This window comes from Ambystoma mexicanum, chromosome 1q (assembly GCF_040938575.1).
Source record: "Ambystoma mexicanum isolate Mex_15411 chromosome 1q, UKY_AmexF1_1, whole genome shotgun sequence".
Lineage (NCBI taxonomy): Eukaryota > Metazoa > Chordata > Amphibia > Caudata > Ambystomatidae > Ambystoma > Ambystoma mexicanum.
This window is the reverse complement of record NC_090922.1, coordinates 981445405-981472660: the sequence shown is the minus strand read 5'-3', so window position 1 is coordinate 981472660 and position 27256 is coordinate 981445405. Positions and strand designations below refer to the sequence as shown.

General features: G+C 43.8%; 1 protein-coding gene across 1 annotated transcript in view; it reads right to left on the bottom strand.

The window, feature by feature from the left end:
- Positions 1-926: 926 nt before the first annotated feature.
- Positions 927-27256, bottom strand: part of ADGRL4 (adhesion G protein-coupled receptor L4) — a 605086-nt gene continuing 578756 nt past the window's right edge. Inside the window, exon 16 of the mRNA XM_069641635.1 lies at positions 927-5414. Coding sequence (XP_069497736.1) covers positions 5352-5414 — 63 coding nt within the window. The 3' untranslated portion in view covers positions 927-5351. The remainder of the gene's footprint in view (positions 5415-27256) is intronic.

The following is a 27256-nucleotide window of genomic DNA, read 5'->3' as shown; positions in this document are numbered from 1 at the left end:
TGTAAAACTTCTCTTTTCAACATGACTGTAAGTGATTTCAACCCGGCACTTCACCTAAGTCAGTGCCTAGCGTGGGATGCTCAATTGAAACCCTTAATTATTTATTTATGTCTATAAGTTCTTTTATTTCTGAAAATTGTACCCTTATATCACGCCACTCTATTTGAATCCCCGCCAGTCACACTGAACCAGGAAGCAGGCTGTTTTGCAAAGTTAAAAATATTTATTTTATGTATTTGCACAATATATATATCACACTGCTTTACTGGTTATACAATGATCACCAATGGGGAGATGTCACAATACATCGCTTTAATCACACGGAGTAATGATAGGAAAATAATGAAGCATAGAATAATACTTTGGTAAGGGTATTCTGGTGATAGATTCTGCTTTTCCTGACATTGTGTGCCCCTTTTAATTCCTTAATTAAAGTGACGGGTAACACCCAGCAAGGATGTTGGATATTTTCTGATGTTTGGAATCATTATTTTGTAATTTCAGTAACAAAGGAAAAAAGGATTTCAGAGCACTTCTGGGTTTCCTTTCAATAAAGCACTGCCTTTCATGCAGTTTCCATTTTCACTCTGTGGGCAGCCCAGTGACAGGTTTCAGCAGTGGGGTCTCCTGTTCCACCACTGACACAGGCAAAGTAGATTGGCAGCCATCTTTCTGGTTTCACAGCGCAATTTTCATAGGTTTAGCGCGCATAGGGCTTTTTGCTGCCATTTTGCTGGTTCTGGTGCCACCAGCACACAGTGATGTTGCAGGGCAGAGCCTAGAGGGTCGGTACATCCCACATGACCTAGCTCACTATTCTGTTATCAGACTATTTGTTTGTCACTCCTATAGCATTGAGATACCTTTGTGGTGATTGCTGCACTTTATACAATTCCATATAACATAACATAAAATAACATAACATACTATGTTAGACCAATTTAATAAGGCAGTTGTCAACAAAAAGCAACACACTATAACAAAGCAATTGCAAACACGTCAATGACTCACTCAAAATCAGAAGCAAAAAAATAAATGACTTTTTAACTGTCATTTATTTTTACTAAACAAAAAGAAATTACACAATCAATATTGACCACATGGAGTGTCTGGCTGGTCGGCAGGTATCACCATGAAATAAAAGTGGTGCGTGAGTCTGGCTAAGATAGGTCAGTGGGTTAAGCACATGGTGCCGACATCTTTGTGTGATCGGCAGGTCGTAGGTTCAAATCCCAGGAAGCCTTCATCCTCTGAGTTTGTTAAGTGAATATTAATAGTAATAGTAAATATGATGCTCGATGGACAGGACTTTGGCGATTTAAAGCATTTACGTTAAAATGTGTAAAGCAATTTAAAATAATCCTTGGTACAATACAACATCAATGTTATTTGTTAAATATCAACCTGCAAGACACATAAAATGGTGGCAGTGTTCTTATCCGGGTAGTAAAACAACTGAGACATACAGTAAATAGTGCAATTTAATAGCTACTTTCTGTCACAGGCCCACGATAAATAAAGCCATGAACAAACTGTGCTCAATCACCCTCATTGAACAAACTTGGAAGATACTGCAATGTCTGAAAGAAAGAAATTCAGTAGGTTATAGGAACAAAACAACATTATTGCATTTATTTCAGCCCCCTTTGGCTTTCGATTGGAATAAATATCAAGGTGTTTTACTTGTTTCAGCACAATTAAACTGGTTGAAGTTATTAACAAAGAAAAAAAAGAATGCATCATAAAATAATTTACAGACTTTAAAAAAAACAATATACAATATTCTATGTTGATATAAACAGCTAACATAGCATCTACTCTTGGAAAGCCTTTTGAAAGCAAGTGCTTGGTTCCTTCATTGTCATTCTCTATACGTGGAATCAAGGCATTACAACAGGGTCTTTTTTTTTAATAATATGCATTTACCAAATACAAGTGTTTTATAAAAGCTGTAATGAGTTCATGCCCAGTCACTAAAATTGCTGCATAGGCTGCATGAAGAATGAGTTCTCTTTCCACTAATATAGTACAAGCGTAAAGGCGAAGGATTGCAGTCCTTTCTACAGTCTGTGGCCACCCTGCGAGACAGACAACAAAATAGCCTTCTTTGGGCCATAATTCAGGGCCTATATTCAGTACTGAACCACTACTGACCCAAACAGAAAACAACTGCATGAAGAGCCGCTTATCGACAAATTCAGATGTTGGGGTAAAGAAATGTAATTTGGCCATTTTTGCATTGCTATGTCATGCTTTCACAACTCAAATACAGTTGCATCCTATGTTTCTTGGGACACATGTTTGGGAAAGGAACAGGCCCAAAATATAATTCTAACTAGAAGATGGAACTGTGTGCAATTCTTTCAAAACCCAGGTGATATCATGATAGTAGTGGGCTTCTGGTGCTTCTTAGAATTGGTGCCAACTGTATAATGTATTGTTTTAATTTTATGGACATTTGTTCAGAACGATAACATTCTTGATTTAGCTTTTGTTGGCAACAGATTTCCTGAATTTCTGATTTTTATGTTATGTTATGTTACGTAATTTTGTAAAGCACACAGTCGCCCAGAGGCATCATGGCGCTAGAGAGGGAGGAACCCAGAGATCCAAAGAGAGGGGCGAAAATACATCACAAAATCAAAACAGAAGCGTTTTTAGAGCCTTTCAAAAGGACAGATGTTTGGGAAATAGCTACAGTGAGAGAGGGAGGGTATTCCAGAGCTGAGCTGCAGCCATGGACAACGCCCGACCCCCCACCAGAGTGAGCCAAAATAATAGCGCAGAGAGCAGCCCAGAGGCAGCAGACCGCAACGGGCGATTGGAAACACAGCTTACAAATTTAGTGCACATGTATTGTGCTCCCTGGTCATAGAGAGCACGATGCACAGAGACTTGAACTGAATGCGCTGGACCAGCGGGAGCCAGTGCAAGGGACGCAGCATGGGGGTAATATAGGGGGACCCAGTAGCCACCCGAGACGCCATGTTTTGGAGGCGTTGCAGTTGACCTTCCAGCCCTTTAGACTGAGCCAGATATAGAGAGTTGCAATAATCCAACGTACTCATGATCATGGCGGCTACCACAGGGGGACGAAGTGTGTGCGGGATCAGAAGGAGGGTCTTTCTCAGTATTTTCAACTGAAGATGGCCGGTCTGACAGACCGCTGATACCTGAGCTGCCATTGACAGATTGTTGGTCATAAGGACCCCCAGGTTTTTAACCTTGGTAGAGGGCACAAGAGGGCCACAAGGAGGAGATCCACAGTGAAGGGACAGGAGGGGAGCCTACCACCATCACCTCTGTCTTATCACCATTCAGTTTCAACCAGTTGTGGCCCATCCACTCACCTATGGCCAACAGGCACTTATTCAAGCACACCGCTGCCTCCGCAAGATCAAGATGGATCAGCAGCTGAGTATCGTCGGCGTATGAATAGCACCTGACGTAGAGGGAGCGGATGAGGTGAACTAACAGGAAGATATAGATATTAAACAGAATGGGCGACAGAATAGACTCCTGAGGGACACCACAGCTGAGGTGGCAGGCCTTAGAGGTGAACGGGGGAAGAGAGAGAGTCTGAGAACTATCCGACAGAAAAGATAGAAACCAAGCAAGTACCTGACCTGAAACTCAAATCTGGCTCAGACGGGAGAGCAGGACAGCATGATCAACGGTGTTGAAAGCTGCTGACAGGTCAAGAAGAATCAGGGTTCTGACACAGCCTCTGTCAACCAGTCTGGCCATGTAGTCCTGGACAGAGACCAGAACGCTGTCCGTGCCTCTACTTAGACGGAAACCAGACTGGGCTGGGACAAGGAAATTAGAGACTCAAGAAAAGAGGACAGAATAGGGGAAACCAGCGATTCAAGAAGCTTCATCATGATTGCTATTATGGGTCTTACTACTGCCCGATCCAATGCAATTCATCATGTTTAAAATTGTGCACCATATAGACTATAGTACAGTAACAAACTGCATTATCAGCTCAGTGGAGAAAACTGTGTGAGTCCTGATTATCTCGACTTTAGGACAAGAGAAGCATGGAGGTTGATGTGTCAGAACAATCAATGGCATGCAATCAAATATGTTGGAAGTGCTTTCTCATTTCTGCATATGTTCAACAGGGACATGTTATCTGTGTCTATTGGCATGTCAACAAGTGTGTGTGTGTTTATCATTTAAATTGAGTTGAAAAAGCATAAAGGAAACACGTATTCAGTGTTAAGAAGCATTCCAACAAAATGATTGGAAACTATCTTCCTTTACCTCTACACTTTTTCTCGTTAGTGTAACAGCGAACAAGCAAAACAACACCAATTTTCTGAACAAAGTTAATATAGGAATGGCATTAAGGTACATGGGCACACACGCAAACACTGTTTGCACATGTACACGCACATTTGAAGCAGTGCAGATACACTCGTGTTGTATTTACGCTTGAGCAAACGCAATGTATTTGTATTTCATTGGGGTTTTGCAACACGCTACATTGCGAGCAAACTTCAAAGCACAGGTAAGGAGAATGGACACAGAGGAGTGGGGGCACCGATCATGACTCAGACTGTCACATGTAGGCTTCAGGGAATATCCCACATATTCACATATATTACATACCGGTAGAAGGGGAGAGACTAGCATACAAATAATTACCCATGTCGGGGGGGGGGGGGTGGGGGAGGTGGAGGGTGGGTTTGCTGGACCATTGTTGCCCCACATAATGATTTCAGAAGAAAGTAGCTGTGCACCTCGAAGCAGCATTTGTGCAAGTAATACTATGATTGTGCATGCCCAAGCAGCATTTGTGCAAGTAATACTATGATTGTGCATGCCCAAGCAGCATTTGGATGCAAACAATGTTCATATTATCACCTCTGGGGTGTATTTTTCAACCTTAGAAAATGTCTGCCTGGGTGCAAATACAGTTCTAGATAACATTCCAGTTGTGCAAGGTTGCAATAATATAGGACCAGGGTACAAACAAAATGTAGTTATAAAAGGACTGCGGTAGCATTGGACTTTATGTATTCAGAATCAGAACTATATCTAATATATCATACCCGCAAAACAATTTGATATGTATTTTATTGTTACACCAGTTTTTCTTATAAGAAGCTCTAGGAGGGGGTTTACCATGCACCCTCAGGTTTTGCATTAATCAGTAACATACACACATTACTTTTTTCCTGATAGCAGAGTAAAAAGGCCTTTGTTCTTTTTTTGTTGACAGGGCACTTTCATACTTATGACAATAAGTATTATCTTCAAGAGTTGCAATGTCTCTGTTATATCCACCGTGCTGTCTGGTTTGTAGTCGGGTTCTCCCTTTGTAGTTTACACTCCCCCTTCCTTTATCTCAGAAAGCCAAAACAGCAAGGAACATTTTTGAAGAGTCTGTAATATTCCTCTTGAATCTGAAACAAAAAGAACATTTCTAATGGTTTAAATGTGTTATTTTAACAACCAATCAGTGCAAAGTCATAACAGTTTAAAAAAAAAATGTATTCTGGTACTGCATTAAAATTCTGCATTTGAACTGCCCCTAGCAAAGTAGTAAACTAGTGTTGCTTAAAGGAGTGTTCCGGGACTTTTTTTTTATTGTTCCTATGGTTCGGCCATGTGTTTTTAAGCATAAATCGGTAGATCGTAGAAAACTTTCCTATGGACCTAACCCGACTATTCGTCCATTAACGCACTCGAAAACATCCGCCATTTTATGATAATCCTCTCACTTGCCGCATCGCCCTGGCTCACCTGCTTTTGCGGCACTAAATCAAATCCCCCGCCCCTGAAACAGACTTGATCAAAACATTCATATTCCCCGCCTCTCTCCGTGACGTGACTGAGCTGCGTAGGCAAACGCGCCCAGGCGTCTTCTACGCGACTCCACACAGAACCCGGAAACCAACACAGATCAGCTCACAACACAGCGCGCCACAATTGGGAATGTGAAACTGTACTTTGAAATCAAACCGCAAGATTGTAAATGTGGTAAAGTACATTTATTTGACATCAAATGTTTAGAGAATATTCAGCGATTTGCATTTTTATTTGCTCATGTTCCAAAAAGTTTGTATTGAGGAACGCGATGGTCCTTTGCTGTACACAGGGTCTTAGAGCATCTCACAATACAGCGCCACAATTCGGAATGTGAAACCGTGGTTTAAAAGCAAACGGCAAGATTGTACATTTGGCAAAGTACGTTTATTGGACATCAAATGTTTAGAGAATATTCAGCAATTTGCATTTTTCTTTGCTCTCGATCCAAATTAGTTCGTCTTGAGGGAAGCGATGTTCGTGTGCAGTACACAGGGTGTTGGTTTACGATAAAAATAAGCTCTTCGGTCGCACTGATAATCGCATGGCTGTTCCAACAACGAGGCACTAGGCCACCATAACGGTAGGTATGTTGCATCTAACCGTTAGTACCGCGTAAGGGCATACTTGTACTTGGCGATCGTCCCATAAAATGGTCAGGGTGGTAACGTTGTTCACGCGGAGAAGCAACTGGCGGCTGTAGAAGCCGTCCGCCGGTGTCCGGTACTCGTGACACAGACAGTAGTGAATGATGTACCTAAAAACATAAAAAATGAAATTAGTCTCACCATCAGATCCTTATTAAAATCATAGCGAGGACAGCGCTACTGGGTGTACACAAGTGTTTACAGGCGTGGCGAGGCAGGGAGGGGGGGGGGAGGGGAGTACAAGGTAAGTAGCATAAAATAATAAATAAATAGGGCCAGCTGGTGGCAAGTGCAAGGTAAGTGCAGAACAAGTGCTGGGAAGGGGGGGCTGTAGGATACTGAGACAGTCCCCCAGTGCAGGGGTTGACAGGGAGGCAGTGCAGGTGGAGAGTGGAAGGGCCCAGGACCGAGGTCGCAGACAGTGGACCAGTTGTAGCAGGGGAGAGGGAGAGAGAAAGCAGAAGCAAAGAGGAAGGTTTTGAGGTGCTTCAGTAAAAGCAGATGTTTCTCCTCAAGATAGTGCGCGGTAGAAAACAATATGCCACATAGAACGAACAAGTACAACTGAACCCGTCTTTAAAGCCACTGTATAGTAATGAAATTGCGGTATAAACTCATCAAAAGTTACTTACATTATATTTGCATTTTCCATTGTGTCTCTGTGTAGGGCAGACCCGAAACACCACTCCTTCTTTGCCGACGTTACTTCTTCTAATGAACGTGGCTCATCGTTTCGTTTCTGAAATTTTATTCATTATCTTTTCTTAGTCTTTCAGGATGGTCCCGGCCTGTCAAGGTCAAATCACAATAGAACCTTATACTGGGTCGTGGGCCGTTCCGCCACCCGAGCAAAACATCAAAGCAGCTGACCTTCACTTTGAGCGAGCACACATTTCTAGTTAGCTGCAGTTAGTGTAAGGGCATCTTGTCTGCGTGCCTTTTTTTTTATTGTCCCTATGGGTCGGCCATGTGTTTGTAATACGGAAACATTCTATAATTTTTGTAAAAATGATTTATATTACTGTTTGGCTTAATTGCAATGGGCCTGCAACATGAGGAGACTCGAGAGAACAGACAATCAAATTACAATCATTTAAACCGTGATGTGTATTTCTCAATGAGCTCTGCTTTATGTGGACATGGAACAGAGGCAATGTTGGGTGGCAATGCAGTTGTCCCCTGCATAGGTTCGTTCACCACTCCATGTATGTGCCTATCGAGGACATCTACGATAAGTCTCTCAATAAACTCATATTGCATATCCTCAAACACTGGTTTGATCACCCATTGTTTACTTCTTTTAGTGAAGGCCTTATTGTAGCGAAGCGTCCCTAAAGTTCCGGTCGTCCTACTTTGTTGACGGCCAACATTATGGTTATGTGCCAAGACCGCTAGAAGAGTCCGATTTATCATGCCTTCCATGCCAAAATGCAATCTTTTGGGCCTGTACTTTAGGCACATATTGTGGAACACCTCCAAATCTCCTGTGTGGCAGAATTCCGTGAGTTCCCTCAAATCTCTTGTTATAGTTTTATCAAATACAATCTTTTCAATGGCCTTGTGAGTGGGTGATGAAGGAATCAACCACTTCATCTTCCGTGCCTCCTCTGTGGACAAATGGCCATGTTCACATTTGTGGAAATGCTCATTTGTCGACCATCGATGTACGTTGCTACAGTGCAACATTACTGACCGCCATTTTTCCAGTAGAATTTCCAACGACCCTTCACATGTTTTTGAGCTCCACCAAAGATGGTTGCTGATTGACTTGGACCACTGTGAAATACCTTGCATATCTTTTTTTTTTCCTGCAGCCGACAATTTTTTATTGATTGTTTTTGCAAGATGCCATACGTCAAATTGGTGATTTATATTTTTGTACTCTTCTCTCATTGTCTTGGCAATTGAAACGTGTCTGTCCGTGGCTATCAGGTCGATCACCATTCCCCGCGATTGTAGTTCTTGCAATGATGCTACAAAGCCAACTTTCTCCATGGCCACTGAGGATGTACTTTGTGACACCTGCACGACCACCGAACTCACAATTTTCTTACTTTCCATGTCCTGAAAGTGGTAGGTGCAGTACTTGGCTGAAAATCCTGGGCTGTCGCACTGTCCATCACCGGCTAGCCTGAAGCGTTTGCCCGCGAATGTACTTTCCATTGACATTTTTTCCATTCTCCAAGCTTCGCTGATGGCTGGAAATAGATAATCGGTTTGGTTTGGTATTTGTAGAACTGACTTTTCGCAATGAAATGGATTCCCACAAACTGAAAGAAATCCTGTAACTTTTTAAAACTTGAACCACTAAAAAGTGCGGCCGCTGCACAAAGTAGATTGCCTGCCGGCAGTTGCCCCAGCATGGGTTGTGCAGACCATGCGAACGGATGATATTGTGTACAGGTGGCATGTATTTTAAGGTTAGTGCCTCGAATTGCACGAGTCACATTAATCAATGGCTCCCCACATACTTCCCCACCAACCCAATGCCCACATTTCATCATCATAATAATATCCATCAAACAGCTATCGAATACAATGAATTTGGCCTCTTTCCTTATACTGTCACTCTGCATCCCAGCTGGTTCGGCCTGTAACGTTGAGGACATGTCACTCGCATGAAAGGTACAATCTCTGATATCGTCTTCCGCTATGCTGAGTGATATTGATGGTGTTTCATTGTCGTCCACTTCATTCTCTTCCATTGCAACATCTGTTCCTTGTCCGGAGATGGGAGAAAAAAACAATGTCTTCAACTTTCGCGCGCTCTTATTTTTTGCGGGTGTGGATTCTGTGAATTGATCTCCGACTGCATCCAAACTACCAGGAGGACATTCACTATCAATGGCTGGTGGTGGTATAGCTCCGTTGTCAATCACTTCATATTCTTCCCATTGGCACGATGCATCTCCAGTCTCAAGTCCCTGCCAAAAGGTTTGACAAGCAACATCTCTCGTTCGCTTCACTGTCTGTGTAGATCTAGTTCTTACACCCACTCGCAACTAGAGGACAGATTAGAAAAGGGATGTTCAGTTTAAACACAACTTACAGTATTGAACTATTGACAGTGAAAGACAACATAATATAGTGAACAGGACACTAACCTTCTTTTGCTTTCTTTTCTTTGAAACTTTCTTGCCTCGAACTTCAACATCTGGACGCTGCTGCTCCGACTCGTGTGTGCATGTCTCCACTTCCTCTCGCGCTGCAACGACTATATTTTCATGATAAGCACATCCATCACTCACTGAGGCTCCATCGACTCCCTGAAACATAGAACTTTCATTAGTATGTATAATAATATTGAAAACACAAAATGTACTTGGGGACCAATACCCATACGTACATCTCAATAGCAAAACACGAATGAACGCATTGTGTAGAACATTCAAACGACAATAGTTCACGCATTGTTGATCTAGTTAGATTGAGCTGTCAAGATCCATACCTCGGGCTCCGCATAGACTTCCATTGATGATATTATTGAAGATGACGCTTCAGCAACTCCCTGAAACACAGTAATTGCATTAGTATGGTTTTCTATTTTGATAAAAAGAACTGAAATTTTGTGCAGGCGTCAACGGCTCATCTAAATAGACCTGCACAAATGATCAGTTAAATAAAGATAAATAATGGATATGTAAATATGATTCGATTTGCTCGATCGTTGGAAGTGTCACCACCCAGAGATCTGCATCAACTACTAGGGGTGATGTTCTTGTAGAAGGTCCGTCATCTCCCTGAAACATAGTACTTGCGTTAATAAAGAAGGAAGTATAGCGGATGTAATCACGTCATATGATTTCGCTTGATCGAACTGTCAGTATCCATACCTCGAAATGCATAAGAACGTCAAGGGACGATGTAACTGCGGTGCACACTTCTGCAAGCTGTTGCGCCGAACCGTAACTGCATGCTCCCCCTTCTTCTTGGACTAGTGCTCCATCGACTCCCTGAAACATAGGACTTTCATTAGTAATGAACACAATATTGAAAAAAGAAGACACATAGGAGGGCGACGACAGAAGGACATATCAATGGCTAAAAACGAAAGAAACATTGTGTGTAACAATCACGCTACAAGAATGCAAGATCTGATGATCTCCATCGATGGAACTGTCCGCAAACGTACCTCGAGCATCTGAGTGACATCAACGGTAGTCGTCAATACGTTGGACTCCTCAGCATCTCCCTGAAAGACAGTACTTGCATTATTTTGGATAACAATAATTATAACTGAAAACAAAGACTAGAGGACGAGTACTGTGGTGTACCATTAGGTAAAATAATTACACGATCAATTAAAACTATTGATTTACATGCCTAAAACAAGTCAGTGTCAGAATAGCTAAGTAAGATTACCCGATAGGCGCTTGAAGTGGCTGATGACTGCAATAACGACACGGATGGAGAATCTTCCGCCTTCATATTGAGTGGATACATAAATGGGGAAATTATTGTTAGCTAATGCTACACACTACCGCAAGGCCGAGAGACAAATACGTAAACTTGACTCACCAGTGGAGGGATGTGGACGAATAGAGTGGGAATAGCTGTGGAGAGCAATATTCGCCTCGCTCGCGGTGTTTTCTTCTTTATTAGCAATGATGTGGAGTACATGTCTGGGCTAAAGTGCCTGCTGCAGATGCGGTATCGATCACCCCTCTTGTCCGCAAAGACTTCTAGGACTCTACTTTCTAGCTCAGAGGCTGGATATCCGCAATATCGGACCCATTCTCTTATCTGATCTATTGTCTTAGGGAAAACATGCATTATGGTACCTTCAGATTTGTTATGAGTCTTCGAAGGGCAACCGCCAATGGAACAGGCAGGCATTATGGAAAGTTCTGAAAAGTAAAGATCAACAATTCTCTATGAATACCAATGTGTTAAAACATTAAATGACACATAAAAGGTTCAATGCAAGGTCCGTTTTGGTTCTTGGAACTATACACGTTATTCACATGCGGATAAGTATTTCAATAACTTTCAAAAAATAGAAAAAGTAATTTGACTAAACTCAGAACATGTGACTAGTTCCTTGCATGTACTGTCGTGAACGAAAAGAAAACATGGATGCAATTTGATGACTACTAGCAAATAGATATAAATTAAAAAATTGGACGCAAAATGATTATGGTACATGGACTTACCTTGACGAACAAACAGTTAGATGCAGGGATCAGAGTAGTTTCTTGTCGTAGAACAGGGAGGAGTTCACAGGTTGCAAACTGACGAGTTTGCTCAAAGTGGTCACGGAAGTTCACAGAGACGAAGAGCAGATAACCAGCACCTTCACGGGTTGACTAGCAAAGCGCAAAGAAGTTCTCATTAGAAATATGAAGTGGGTTATAAAGATATCGAAACAGGGGTGTGTTTGTGAATGAATGACGTGTATATGTCGTGGCATTATGCGGATTGCAGGGGGGCGTCCAGCGTGAGGGGGGATGCTTGGCAGGAGACACGGGGTCTGGAGGTAGACATGGGAACAACAACCCATGCTCTATAGACCACTTTGAAGTGTACATGGTCTTTGGCACCTCTTGGCCTTTATCGCTCCCTGACAGCTCCACTTGCCAGCGCAAGTACCCCGGTGCAAACTGCCTTTGATAGGGCGGGGGGTGGATTGGGGCGGTGGTCGTGCAGACAAGACACAGGAAGACTCGTGAATGGAGACACACTTATGTGGATTGCAGGGGGGCGTCCAGCGTGAGGGGGGATGCTTGGTAGGAGACACGGGGTCTGGAGGTAGACATGGGAACAACAACCCATGCTCTATAGACCACTTTGAAGTGTACATGGTCTTTGGCACCTCTTGGCCTTTATCGCTCCCTGACAGCTCCACTTGCAAGCGCAAGTACCCCGGTGCGAACTGCCTTTGATAGGGCGGGGGGTGGATTGGGGCGGTGGTCGTGCAGACAAGACACAGGAAGACTCGTGAATGGAGACACACTTATGTGGTTTGCAGGGGGGCGTCCAGCGTGAGGGGGGATGCTTGGCAGGAGACACGGGGTCTGGAGGTAGACATGGGAACAACAACCCATGCTCTATAGACCACTTTGAAGTGTACATGGTCTTTGGCACCTCTTGGCCTTTATCGCTCCCTGACAGCTCCACTTGCCAGCAGCGCAAGTACCCTGGTGCGAACTGCCTTTGATAGGGCGGGGGGGGGGTGGATCGGGGCGGTGGTCGTGCAGACAAGACCCGTTTGCCGCAGGGCCTCACCAAGGAGAGGCCATCTAACTGAATGTAAGAGGATGGCTGCAGGATCTACTACATGGAAGGCAGGGGGGTGAGTTTATAAATACCTCACCCTCCCAGGAGAATATACACTAGATTCATTTAAAAAATCAAAACAACCATTGTTAAAATATATGTTGGGCTTTATTTTAGATTTTAGTTAAACATAAATAATAAACATTACACATTGTAAAGTTGAGGTTGCAGCACATCGAGGGAAAATCCGCGGTATTGTCCACTGTCACTGGGGAAATGTTGTCTAATGGCAAGTACCGCACAGGCAGGTATTACTCTCAGAACGCGGTGTCCGAGCCTCCCGTGAAGCCACCAAGTGAAGCAACGATAGGCCACCAGCCTGTACCACCTGTGAAAAAAAAAGATGCAAACTGTATTAAACTGACCAAACTTTCTTATCAATGTCGATTCAGGTAACACATGTCATTTTTCTTAGAAAAAAATTATATCTAGAAAATGCACTATATGGAACCAATTTACATGCGTTCGAATGATATGTAAATGTAATTTTATATGTGGGAGACGACCATGAAATAGTGGTGGCATCACTGACATCACAAACAGAGTATACTTACTCGTTACTCGGATTACGCGGACGAACAGTGCCACGAAGTTCGTGCATAAGCACCATCATCATCCTCAACACTGTCCGTGAGAGGCAGGCTTCCCTGAACTCTGGCAGCTCGGTGATGCATTGCGGACTTTGCTCGCCTTCCTGCAGACTTTGCTCGCTTTCCGAAATGTAGGCCAAGCACCCGGAATTTTCACGGCAGCAGCAGTTCTCCTCCTCAGTTGGCATTAGCTCGCACCGATTGCACGTGCACCAGGTGGAGACGCCGTCCATGCGACATGGTCCAGGCTCTTCATCCGTTGACTGGTCCTCCCAACTGCCGTCCGAATCCCCATCGTTTTCGCGTGCTTGCCTTTCCAGTAGTTCCTCCTCGGTGTACTCGGGCTCGTACATATACGGCATTATTGTGGCCATTGTGCGGTAAAGATAGTAAAATAATTTACAGAGATGGTACAGGTGTTCACACGGGCTACAAGCGGCGAAGGTAGCTGACCAGAGCACTGAAACGAGTCACAGAATACTCAAAGTAACACAGAGAGAGGAATGGAATCGAAAATCTGCCGCTGTATGTTGTGAAACGGTCTGTTTATACTTATTGGGGAAAGAGGCGTCCTGCCATTTCCATGGCAACACGTCAATAGCTGAGGCGCAGCGATTGTTGACACGAGACGTGCTTGAAATGGGCAGTACGCGTCTGCTGATGTCAGGCTCAGGGGCGGGGGATTTGATTTAGTGCCGCAAAGGCAGGTGAGCCAGGTCGATGCGGCGGAATGATAGGATTATCACAAAATGGAGGCTGATTTTGCGATAATGGGCGAAAAGTCGGGTAAGGTCCATAGGAAAGTTTCCTACGATCTACCGATTTATGCTTACAAACACATGGCCGACCCGTAGGGACAATAAAAAAAAAGTCCCGGAACTATCCTTTAAAATCAATTAAACTCGGAGGATAGGAACACGTGATTCAAAGAGAGCTTCATTGGATAAGAAGATGATTAGAGTTTTGAGCTTAGAAAATGTTCTTCACTCGCATTATGGAGACAGACCGACAATCCTTTATAGCGACACGGCCCTTTTAAAGTTGCGTAATCACGTTGCAAGATGCACTGTGAATCAGGTCCAGAGTATTTAAATATGCCCTCCTTCGTCGGATATCTAGTTGCCAAAATGTAATCTAAACCAAAAGTGAGCTGTTCTGTAACCCCTCCTCCTCCTAGGTTTCTCAAATCGTATCAAAAGAAGGACACTTTCTAACAAGCAACCCCTTTGTTTCAGTATGTCTTGGCTGGCGACTGAAAGATTGTTCTTCTCCTCTCTTTATCAGTTTGGATGTCAAAGAGCCCGATTCATATAAAAGTGCTAATTTCTCCCACAATTGATGTGTGCTGAGAATGACACTGTGCAATCCTTCGCACAGAATAAAAAATGCGCACCCAACGTATTCATGGAATTTACAGCCTAAAGTAAGAGTATTCGCAACTCGCGCCCGGAACGCCCTGACACACCCCCACGCAAAGCATAGACAGCCAGAACAGCTACAGCAAATACATACACCCTTCAAACAGTGCATGGGGTCCCCGCAAGCAGGCATATGACACTGCATAATTCGTGTAAAACTCAGAAAATCTGTGTGAGAACCCCTGTAAGCCAGCCCATTACCCCACTATGCAGCATATAGACACCCCTAAGTCCGATTGGAACCCCGTCTGCATGCAGGCACCCAAAAATTTGACATGCAAACTCACCTCAAAGTTGCGATTCCTATCCACAAGTGTCCTTATGCCTGCCTTCCAGTGGCTGAAAGATCGAGGGATTTGCCTGGGTATTTCACAAGCGAGAGGTTGCGCTGTCACACCATGAATACGTTTTTCTGTGCGCATTTGTGGGCATGCTATGGACTGCCTGCAGCCCGTCCCTCGTATCACCCACTTTTTTCCTTGTTCTTCCTCATTTTTCAAGTTCTGCCTTCTACTCCACCCTCTGCACAGGCCTTGACCACGCTCTGTGTGGAGTCTCACCCAAGGCACTCGGCTGCTAGCAGAGCCGTGCAGGGTCTGCACAGAATACACGCAAGTCCCAGAAAAGTCCTGCACATTCGATTCCATGAATTGCTGAATGGGGATTTGCGCACTGATTGACAAGCAAATCCCCAATTTTCCACGCAAATATTTCCATGAATCGGGCCCAAAGTGTCTGCTGGCTTAGTGCTGACAGGAAAACACTTCTTCCATCTGATGCAGTTCTTATCGTTGGGGGAGTGTCATAGAGATTTGCCTGAGATGAATGGGTGGACAATGGTGGTCTTGTGGCCAGGAAGTGGGAAACTGGGTCGAGGAAGGGGATCTCTAAAGCACCGTTTTAATCAATTTGCTATTGAGAGCTACTTGCTTGAGTGCCTATGGCGAAATCGGCAATCCAGATGTACCTACTGCCCAGAACTCCTCAGTTACAATGTCTTCTCTGTTGTGAACAAATTTAGAAAAGTTTCTTACATATGAAGATCTTAAAAAAGGGCATTGGGTGAATAAGTGCCTTGCAGACCCAAATTGCTCTTGATTTAAAGACCCACCAGCAACGCTCAGTACAAGGAATTCCTAATCTAGGATCCATTATCAATAAGAATGCAACAAGTCCAAACGCAGCAGCAGAATACAACTTCTTAATTTCACACGAGATGTTGTGATTAAATATCTCTGAGGCCTTAGAAATTCATAGTGCTGTGCAGCATATGGAGCCAAAGTGGTTTTGTTTGCTAAATTGGCTATATTTTTAATTCTGTCCCACAAAACAGCTTTCCTTTTTAGAGACAAGCACAGAGGCGTGAGAACATTTGATAGTTTCATATCAAAAACAATGTTGGTGTGAAACTCTGTGGAAGCCAGAGCAAACTTTTGCAGTGCTTCACCTTGTGGGGATTTGTTCTTGGCAGTTTGCTCATTAGTGCCATTATTGGGCGATCCTTCTGGAGCAGCATGTTTAGGTTTAGTGTGCTGCGTTTTATATGCACTGTGTTTTTTAAACACAGACAACCCAGCTCCATACGAATTGCCCCAATTGTGCAGTCTATAGCAAGTCCTATAGCTGACCTCCACAATGTCTGCTAAGCTTTCACCCATGCAGCAGAAATCACCACCCTCATCACTACACATGACCTTGATGCCATCTTCATCACCAATACCTGTCTGACACCGACCACAGCACACATCCTAGATGTCCTTGCCCCCAATGGCTACAACATCCAACACAGAAGCCGGCCAAGCAAGACATGCAAAGGCCTTGCAGTCAATCCCAAGACCTTGTGGCCCTGCACCAGACATGATGTCAACAACATTGGCTTCTTCAATGTCCTCTCCTGCTACTTCCTGCTCTCACCGGTGGACACAGTCACCTTCCATCTCATCTACCAACCACCCAAACCCAACACCACCTTTATCAGATACTTCACCAATCTGGTCACCACCATGTCCCTCAAGCACGCCAACAACTTTTTCCTAGGCAACTTCAACCTGCCAGGCAACAAGGTTACCAAACCAATTATATGATGGAAGCTCTCCTTGGCCTTCCTAACACCCCCAGTCTCACACAGCACACAAAAGACCCAATGCACGAGAAAGGTAACATCCTTAACCTAATTGTCACCACACTGCCTTCCCTCCACTACAGCTCTCCTTTCCCGCTTGACTGGTCTGACCACATGCCCATTCCTTTCCACACACCACCCGGGTCAAGCACTCCCAGCAGAACCCCATCAGACAAACATTCCGGTGCATGAAGAACTTCCCGGTTGAAGCCCTAACGGAAGACTTCGCCAACCTCCACCTCACTAATCAACACAGTCAAGGCTTCCTACTATCAGAACACCATAGCAGAAGCTGACAACCAAAGCAGTGCCCTCTTCAAAGCATTCAAGCACTGCAGTAATCTGCTACCGGACCCTGTCATACATCACTCTATCGAACAATTCACTGCCATTAACACCTTCTTCATCGACATAGTCAGCAAGATTTGCCAGCACATAGACACCAGCTCTGCATTAACAGACCCACCTCACATGCTTCCTCGCAAAATCTCCAAACCCTTGAGAACATTCAAGACACTGGGCATCATTACGAGGTGGGCAGAATGGGATTAATGGCACCGGTTATGGTGCCGGCGCCATTAATCCCATGCCCCCCTATTAAGAGGTTCCAGAGTGGGTCCCGCGAGGGGACCAGGGAGCTAACAACGGGCCTGTTATTAACAGGCCCGTTGTTAGCTCCCTTCCCATTCCCATTGAGCCCTATGGGGGCTCGAGTGGGAATAGGGAAGGACCAGGTCCGGGTTCCCTGAAGGAGGAAATACCGGGCCCTCCAAAGTCGGAATGGCCCAGTATTTCCCCATTCAGGGAACCCGGACTCGGACACAATTTTGGAGGCAGCCATGCCCTTATTAAGGGCATGGCTGCCACCAAACTCGTAATGAGGCCCACTATCTACAGAGGAAATGGTAGAAACCCTGGCCGCCCTCAAACCCACATCATATACAGACGACATATACCCAGCAACCATCCTCAAGACTCTCCCTGGAGATCATCAACAGCTCCCTAAGTCAAGGCAGCTTCCGATCTACCCAAAAGACCAGACAAATGGGGAAATTAGTCCTGTTTTAAAGCGTTTTTAGTGGGGCATATTTTACTTGTTATTTAGAACTGCTCAAACGAAATGTGGTTATCCTGCACGCACATAGTCATTTTGATGTTTTATTTGGATTGGGACTTCATAGCCCATAAAGTTCCACTTCAGGGAAGTAAAGTAGGAGGGACTTATATTTGTCCAATGGCACATTAGGAAGGCAGCTGGTTAGTGCTGGTTAGTGCCTGGGTTGTACTGGGACCAATGCAGCCCTGTCTTGCCAGGTACTTGTACTAGCTAATGGTATATCTTGGAGTATTATATACTTCAGTTTTCACATAGACATGCTGCCCAACTCTTTGTTGTGTGCCTCACCCATTATGGGTGGGATTAGGTTGCCTATGGCCTCCCATTTAAGCGTTATTAGGAAATGGAAGTTGGCACTAATTTATCCGGTACAATTTATCCTGTTAATAATTCAGATATTTCACAGTCTAACTCATCCAATTTGATTGATACTGAACATGACCCTATCCCCATAAATATATACTGCCACTATACTACTGCCCTATCGAATGCGTTTGATCCTATTTCAACTATTGTCAAAGTAGAAAAAGGCAGAGTTGATGAGTGTTAAGTCAAACACAATCAACTATGATGATAATAGGGGAAGGTCTAATTGCAGGGCATTGTTTCCAGAATAGGGTCGGATTACCATATATCAATCTCTCAGTTTTTCCTCCTGTGCATCTGAAAGCTCTCTTTCTTCTTACCATGTCCAGGACACTGCTCCTGTCCCTTTTGATGTCCTTGATGAATCTGGCCCAAGTCAAAATGGCAGGATGCTGGATCACCCATTGTGTGCTCCCTTGTTTGAGACCACATTGGATATCTATTTAGCATAGGTATCAGAATTGGAACTTTACATTGCTTCTGGTACTTCCATTGTTCCTAAGATTAAAGTGGCACTAGATACTAGATCACTCGTTCAACGTGCAGTTGAATTGTCTGACCTTAAAGAGGAATCCAAGTTGGATATTTAGTTCCTTATAGAGGAATCCAAGTTGGATATTTAGTTCCTCAGCGAGACTTGGCTTAATGCTGCAGCTGCCCAGATGGATATCCTTGCTACCCCTACTAGAGATAAAATAATCAGAGCAGATCATACATTACCCCACGGTGGGGGCATTGCTAATATTTACAGGGACACTTTTTTAATCCATTCATCTAACCCGTCATTTATTGATGGCTCTGACTCACTTTAAATTCAAATGAATCATGACCATAACACTTCTATCAGTACTTGCCTTTGCTATAGGCCTCCCTCTGTTCCACCTGACTTCGAAGAACAACTGCTGTCCCTCCTCTCTGAAAATATGAAAGCCAATTTCCATTTTATTTTACTGGGGGATTTTAATCACTGGCTTTACAATCAAGCCGACTCTCAAGCAGCATCACTTTCTACTGCCTTGTAAGCAATCGGATTTCAGCACTATGTTAAAATTGCAACCCATTTAGATGGTAACATTCTAGAATGGATCCTTGCATTTAATCAGAACATAGACACCATACATTTTACATCTTGCCCTTGGTCTGACCATCCTTTCAGATGCTATTATCATCTATAGTGCAGCGAGTTGACACCAACCCGAGAATTGTAAAACCAGCAAGGATTTGAAAGAACTCACTCTGTCAGCTATAGAACTGTTAGTTTCTCAAAGTCTAGAAAAACTCCCCACTATAAGACACTCTACTGGCCTTGTGGAGGGCTTCCAACAAGCTTTGCATGGAGCTTTTGATACTCTTTCTTCTATCTGTTTAAAATGAATCAAAACTGAAATCAGTAAAAACACATGGTTCAATGATGTTGTCATAGTTACTAGGAGGGAGAAAAGGTGCATGGAAAAAGCTTGCCACAAAAATCCTGGTACTGAGGACATACGGGCATATAGGACATCTGTTGAAGATTGTAAACAGACAATTTTAGCCACTATACAATTAACTTACAACCACAGAATAGTGAATGCAAAATATAGTTCCTGGGAATTATTTGCTATCCTCAAGGAACATGAGGGTAAGGCTGATCAGAAGGCTCTGGTTGTTGTCACCAACAAATGGTGCCAATATATCCAGAATGAATTCATGGAAAACATTGCAAAACATCAACAGGTGATTTCTTCTTAGATGATTTTGTTTGATACCACCCTACCTGATTTGATAGAGCTTCTAGTGACCCATATCGAGCCTAGGGATTACCCGTTTTTCTTTTCACCAGGTTACCAAAGATTAAATGTGAGACATTATAAGAAATCTTAAACCAACTGCCTGATAATGAGATATCTGCCCAGCTCAGATCTTTAAGGACTGTTTGGATTTCCTACGTTGAGCGATCACCCAAATGGTCAATGCCTCTTTTGCTGATTCCAATGTTCCTGCCTCCCTGAAACAAGCCTGGATCACTCTTTTACTTAAAAAAGAAAATCTGGATCCAGCGGTGGAAATTAATTATAGACTAATGCCCCTTTCTTTCCTCATAAAGATTATCGATAGGATTACTTATCTTCAATTACAGGAATATATTAAAGAACACAATATCTTGGATGCTCAGCAGTCTGGTTTCAGGGCCAGGCACGGAACGGAATCAGCCCCATTAGATTCAAAGGCCAATATGAATAATATCATTGATAAAGGATGCATGGCCATACTTATGTTGCTGGACTTATCTGTGGCTTCGATCTGGTCAATCACTCCTTATGGGTAAAGAGTTTGGGAGAAGAGGCAACTGTTATGATAGTTCAGCAGCCTGAGGGCCTCAGACTTGGAGGGTTGCCGTAGGGGATGTATATGCTAGCCCTTCGGACCTGGAGTGTGGTGTCACACAGGGCTCATGTCTTCTTCCCACACTTTTTTAATATATACACAAGACCCCTATTTGATTTCTTGGATAGCGTTGGCATTTACATTGATAATGCAGAAGATTCACAAATCTTTTTGGAGATATCAAATTATTTTAACTAGGACTCCCAGGCTTTGAATGAGATTTTCTCTCTGGATGTCGCCCAACTCTCTTGTGCTTAACGATAACAAAACATAGTTAGTTATCGTTGGCACAGAGCCTCGACTGAGCAAACTGAACTCTAACTACGAGCACTTTGTGAGTGCTGGATGTCACATTAAGGTTGCATATTGTGTGGAAATGTTGGCAGTTGATTCCGACATCCAACAATTTTTTTTTAAAGCATGTGATACATTTTAGCTCCTTGTGTGGCTATATTAACAAATTACTCCACCAAATTCAGTCGTATCTCACATTGGAAAATAGAGCGCTCTTAGCTACAGCTCTACTCAAGGCAAAAAACCTTGGTGTCATCATGGACTTCTCTCTCTTTCTCTCCTCACATCACAGACCTTGCCAAGAAGCCCCACTTTCAGCTGCAACTCCTCAGAGACATTCTCCCTTTCCTCACCTTCTCCCAGAAACTCAGTGTGTCCGGTACTCTGGTCCTCTCCAGACTTGATTACTGCAACAGCCTCTTCCTCAATCTGCCTAATTCCTCCATTTGCCCCTTCACGTACTCCAGAAAAGGAATGAAAGACTTATGCCTTAAGCCCAGGGACCACATTTCTCCAGCCCTAAAATCCCTCCACTGGCATTCGATTGCTGCAAGGAGCAAGTTCCATACTCTCCGTATCATCCACAAGGCATTCTGGGGCCTGGAACCCTGCTACATCCAACCCGCTTTCCCTAAATAACTCCCTGCTAGAGCCTTTTGGTCTTCTAGCTGCAATTCTCTGCAGATCAGATGCTTTTCCAAGCAGAGAGTGGGGGTAAATTTCTCTCTTTCGCAGGTGCCTCCCTCTGGAATGGCCTCCATGCCCCTCTCAGTCTTGAGCCAGATCTCCTTAAGTTTTGGAAGCTTATCGAGACCCTCCTCCTTTTCCTTCCTTCCCTCTCCCCATCCACTGCTAATGTCCCCTCTTATCTGCATTGAGACCTGCTGCCTAGTTCCTTCTGATTCTTTAGGGCACACCCTCCCGAGCGTTCTCCCCTGCACTAGCCTGGCTGGCCCTGCAGCACCTTGACCGCCTCAGGCCCGTCCTAGCACTTGGTTGTGGACCTTCACTCCAAAGCACTTCTGCATTCCCATTGAACTTGTCCACCTGGCCTCCTAGCATTCGCCTAGTCCAGAGGCCCTCTTATCCAATCCACTCCAACACCCACTGTGGGATGTTTTTACCCATGCATCCAAGCCCTACAATAAAACTGTGCAGTACTGGCATCGAAAACATCATGATGGCCAGAACTCCCCAGAGAGTGCACAGGGGAAACATTAAGATTAGGCTGCCACCCATTTTTGCCTATGTTGTGAGCACAGGAGGGCACTGCCTAAAACCACCAGTGGGCTACACATACAGTAGCCTGAAACCATTGGGAATGGCAATGCTGATTGCCAAAAAAGCAACTCAGAACTGTGGGGAATTCATTTTCTTAATCCCAAAAATGGTTGCATTACCAGTACTCACCACTATCAGAAAGCCGGCGTTTTAAAACCACCAGACTTTTGTGTAAAACTGAACAAATGAAACAAAACCAGACCAAGGAAAGACTTGCTAAGAGGTGGATACAATGTAAAACTATATTCTGAAATGGCTTGAAGGAAGTAATTATTTAATGTATATGTACAAATTGACAGTTTGATTTGAATGTAGAAAACTGGGAACAAAAAGTGACATTTAGCTGAAACCTGGCTCAATGAAACTGGATTCTGCCTGACAACTACCCCCGACAGGAGTTGAAACCTGCTCAGCCACTCCCCTTGCCAAAAGGAGTTGTCACCTCTCTGATTAGATTAGGGGTGGAGCAGCTGGGGACTACAGGGAGTTGAACAAAGGCCTGTCCTGGACTCAGGCAAATGTTATATTGGGGACCGTAAAGTGGCTTCCTCTTAGGGGAAACTGGGAGGGGCAGTGCCACTGCTAGCAGCTGAGCTTGGGGGAAGTGGATAAACCAGTTATTCCACCCTGTGATATGGGAAGCCACACCCCTTTTTGACCAGGGCATAATTTTAAAAAGATAGATAACTCATAGTGCAGACTTGTCAGAATTATATAAGTAATATCATTATTTTTGTGATTTTTCTGTGAACATTTTGAGAGGCGTTAGGACCCTGCGGTGTATTCTGGGGGGTTGCTAGCGGAAAATAGGGTCTCACTCCAAATATCTGCATGTTAAAAATCTGACACTTCATCAATTAATGTCCATACTCCTTGCGCACATGTGTGTAATCTTGGGTAAATGTCCGATATTGCAAAACCAGTTAAAAAGCACAAAATGCTGTCATTTTTTAATGCAAGCCCCCAGGAATATCAGAGGTGGACAAGCATGGACCATAAGGAATATATAATGTGCACATGTAATTTCAACAAATTGTATATCTGGGAAGGATGTATTTGAATCAAATATAGATTTGTGGGCAAACTGACCTGGGGAGGATCCTCTGACCCATAAACAGACTTCATCATGCTGACAATCCATTTCCTTCCCCCCAATCATGAGAGAGGGGAGATTTGGGCCACTGACAAGTAGAGAGGGGCAGGCTTAGCTAGGCCCAGGCACACACCCATTTTCAAAACACATAAAAAGAGACTGCTGGGACAGGTAGAGACATTCAATTCCATTTGCTGCGGAGCATGCTGACCGACGACTTCACATCCAGAGATCAGACTTCAAATCCATCAATTTCCAAAGACCAGAACTTTACTTCAGAACTTAAAGCAAGGGCCTAAACCCACAAACTGAGAACTCTTCTCAGCAGGCCTCAGCAACCTTAAAATCATTTGCGAACTATTCCACAGCCGGGCGAGCTGTTTGAATTCTTTTGCCAAGAACAATTGCCAGAGACCAGACCAGAGATCCAGAGTGACCCAGACCGCTGTGAGCAGAACCAGAGAGCTGACCCAGATCACTGTGAAGTGCCGAGACCAGAACCGGAGTCCAGTCCAAAACCTGACCAGATCAGGCGAGGCCCATTCCTGCACAAAATATCTTGTGAGTACCTAGCAGAACTGTGCAGAACCAATCTCTTAGTTAAAATAATCTAATCCAAACTATTTTAACCTAAGTAGAACAGCCTCCTAGAAATCGTGTCATCTGTCATTTGTAAAGCTGCGCAACTGTCACCTGTCAATTCTGAAGCTGCAAGCTGTCACCTGTCATTTTGAGTTTACTCTAAATCTGAAAAACTACCTTTATTTAATTGTCTGTATCTCTGGAACCGTTTGGGCTAGGAACGAAATCTCAGCTTTCCAACGAACCTAGAACCGACTTGCTACTCCTTACTTTTGCCGTAATCACGATTCACACACTCGCGAATTTTGCCGCGGTTTGCGATTTGGCCTGATTTCTTTACCTGTAAAAAGATAGCAGCTTTTAGCTTTCCTTTGCTAAAAATTTGTTTGCCTCTTAATACCATCCCTGAATCATTGCTAAAGTGAGCCTGAGCTCATCCCAAGCATCTCTCACTCACCCTGAACCTCCTAAAGGGAATTCAAGCATTTTCAGCATATTTCTCACTTCATTGCCACCACATTCAAAGCACTTGGGCCTGTGTTTTAAAACTCATACCAGTTTTCTCTAAGCTTGCTGGGGTGGAAATTGAATTTCATATTGTATTTGAGTGCATTCCTGAGAACTGTGTGTGTTACTTCCATCTCCTTCCATTTCTTACATTGCATAGGATAGGGGGGTGAATTGCCAGAGAAAAAGTGATTATCTTATCTTTTGCTAAAATCATATCAAGTATTTCTGCACTGCATTTTATTCCTCATTGCTTTTCCCTTGAAATCATAAAAGTATTTTTGCTACTTTATCCATCCTATACTAACTCCTCATTGATTATAAAGAAGTGTGCTAGTGTCAGATTACCCATGGTTGATTAACATTATATTTATAAGGGCGATATCGATTATTAATTTATTATAAAAGCGTGGTATCTATATTTTGTTTTATTTCTCAAATAAATCTTTCAAACTTGCAAAACAGAATTACTTCTTGGCTCAGTGGGGTCAGGGGGATTCTAAGAGAGGGGTGTTATATAGGGGTAGTCATCCAGAACAAATGAACTGGACATAAAGATATATCAATAAGGGTTTCCATTCAGTATCCCAGACTAGGCATTGACTTAGCTGTAGTGTTGAATTGAATCCTCTTACACCACTAACTTTTGCTCCTTAGCACTAGTACTTTCCGTTCTGACCGGCAATTTTCCTCTCCTCCCCATTTCCCTGCACTTCTTGTTCTGCACTTGCATGTTCCGAATTTCACAAGGGCTAGTAGGACTGTTTTTGTTTGTCGACATCTGTTTCCCCACTTGCATCTGTCTTGTTGCACCTTGAAACACCTTTTGCTGTATAGGCCCATTATAAGTACCTAATAAATAAAATCAATGAATAAATAATCAATTTCTTGCTTGACTGGAAGTTCGAAGAAGTATCCTTAATAAATTGCAAGTTCTTCAGAATGGAGCAGTCAGAGCCAGATATGGCCTAAGGAAAGCTGAGCATGTAACTCCTTTCAGACATTCCCTTCATTGGCTCCCAGTCAAACATCAAATTCAACATTAAGTTATATCATTGGCACAGAAATATTTGTGGGCTTGCCCCGCAATACCTTATGGACCGCTTACAAGTTACACCAGTCACCAGACCACTTCACTCAAACACAGGTCTCTAGCTTTGTTAACCTGGTTTTGGTGGCACAAGATTTTATACATGGGCCCCTAGAATGTGGAACAATCTTCCCCCTGAAATTCTGAATCTTTCCTGCCCTATGAAATTAAAAAAAATTTGAAAACTCATCTTTTTTAAATCATGGATTAATTAGATCTCCCTGGTTGTTTTCTCTTTGTTTTCTTATCTGTTTGTCTGTCTGGGCGCCCTGCTACCTTTGGGTGTGTGGCACCATATATAAACATTTAAATAAATAATTACATAAATAAAGAAATCCTCCTTCTACTAAAGAAAACCATTCTGGATGCCAACAACCTAGCCAACTGTCCCCACATCAACCATCTACCCTTCTTCATAGGTAAGATCATCAAGAAAGCGATGGCCATGCAACTTCTGCACACATCAACACAATCTCCTCCAAACCTGCCTATCTGGGTTCAGACGCAGATGCAGCATGGAGACGGCTACCATACAGGTGGTCGACAACGCCCTCAACATCCTTGATGATGACAACCCCTGGCTTGTGGTTCTACTTAAACTCTAGGCCCTCTTAGCCCCACACAACATCCACCAATACACTGATGACACACAGCTATACTTCAAGAATGACTATATCATGGACATCCACAGGCTCAAAACCTGACTCTCGCTGATCCAGTCTTGGATGTCCAGTGCGTACTTGAAGCTCAACCCATCCAATCCCTACTCCTCACAACAACACTGAACACACAGACATACAGACCTGGCTATCAACCATAAACCGTGAGGGCTTCGCACCAGAGTTCAACTGCTGAGCCAAGTTCCTCGGGTTCCACATCGACAAACACTTATCCTTCAAGACACACATAGCGAAGAATACTCAAACAGCTTTTTATCAGCTCTCCCTCCTGTGGAAAGTCAAGCTCTTCCTTCCTCCGGACCACTTTAGATCCACCATTCAAGCACAGGTCCTGTCCCACCTGGATGGAGGCACTGCCCTCCTCAGAGGCCTCCCGTCATCCTACCTTGTGCCCCAGAGAAGTTCCTACATGCAACTGCATGCCTCATCAATGGTATATGCATATGCAATCACATCACGCTGGCTCTCACCGACCTTCGCTGACTCCCATTGCCCACACGAGTCACCTCCAGGTTTAGCTGCATCCTCTATAAGGTAATCATCCGCATGTCATCTGCTACCTCATGGCAAAACTCAGCATCTTTGGTGGACAGGGCACGACCAGAAGCCAGGACACACACAGACATGTAATTTGCTGCTGCAAAAAAGATAGGACCAGAAAACAAGCCCTCTCTGCCTATATCCCAAGACCATGGTACCTCCTCCCCACCAGCATCAGAATCAACCCCACACTACTACAATTCAGAAAGGAACTCGAGACCCACCTCTTCAAGGAGTCTCTCCTCCTCAACACCTTGGCCATCATATCACCCATTTGCCACTAGTCACTGTCTGTCCCTCTCCTTGCCTCCACCCTGTACAGGTGTAACCCTCGTTTTTTGCCCCTCTGTATCCTACCCTCGACTGTATATCTGTTATGTTGTTAACTCTGAAAAGAACTCCGTTATGCATCAGTACTGTTGTATGCATCTGTAAAGCTAGGTCCGCACTCAATAAATATACCATAATA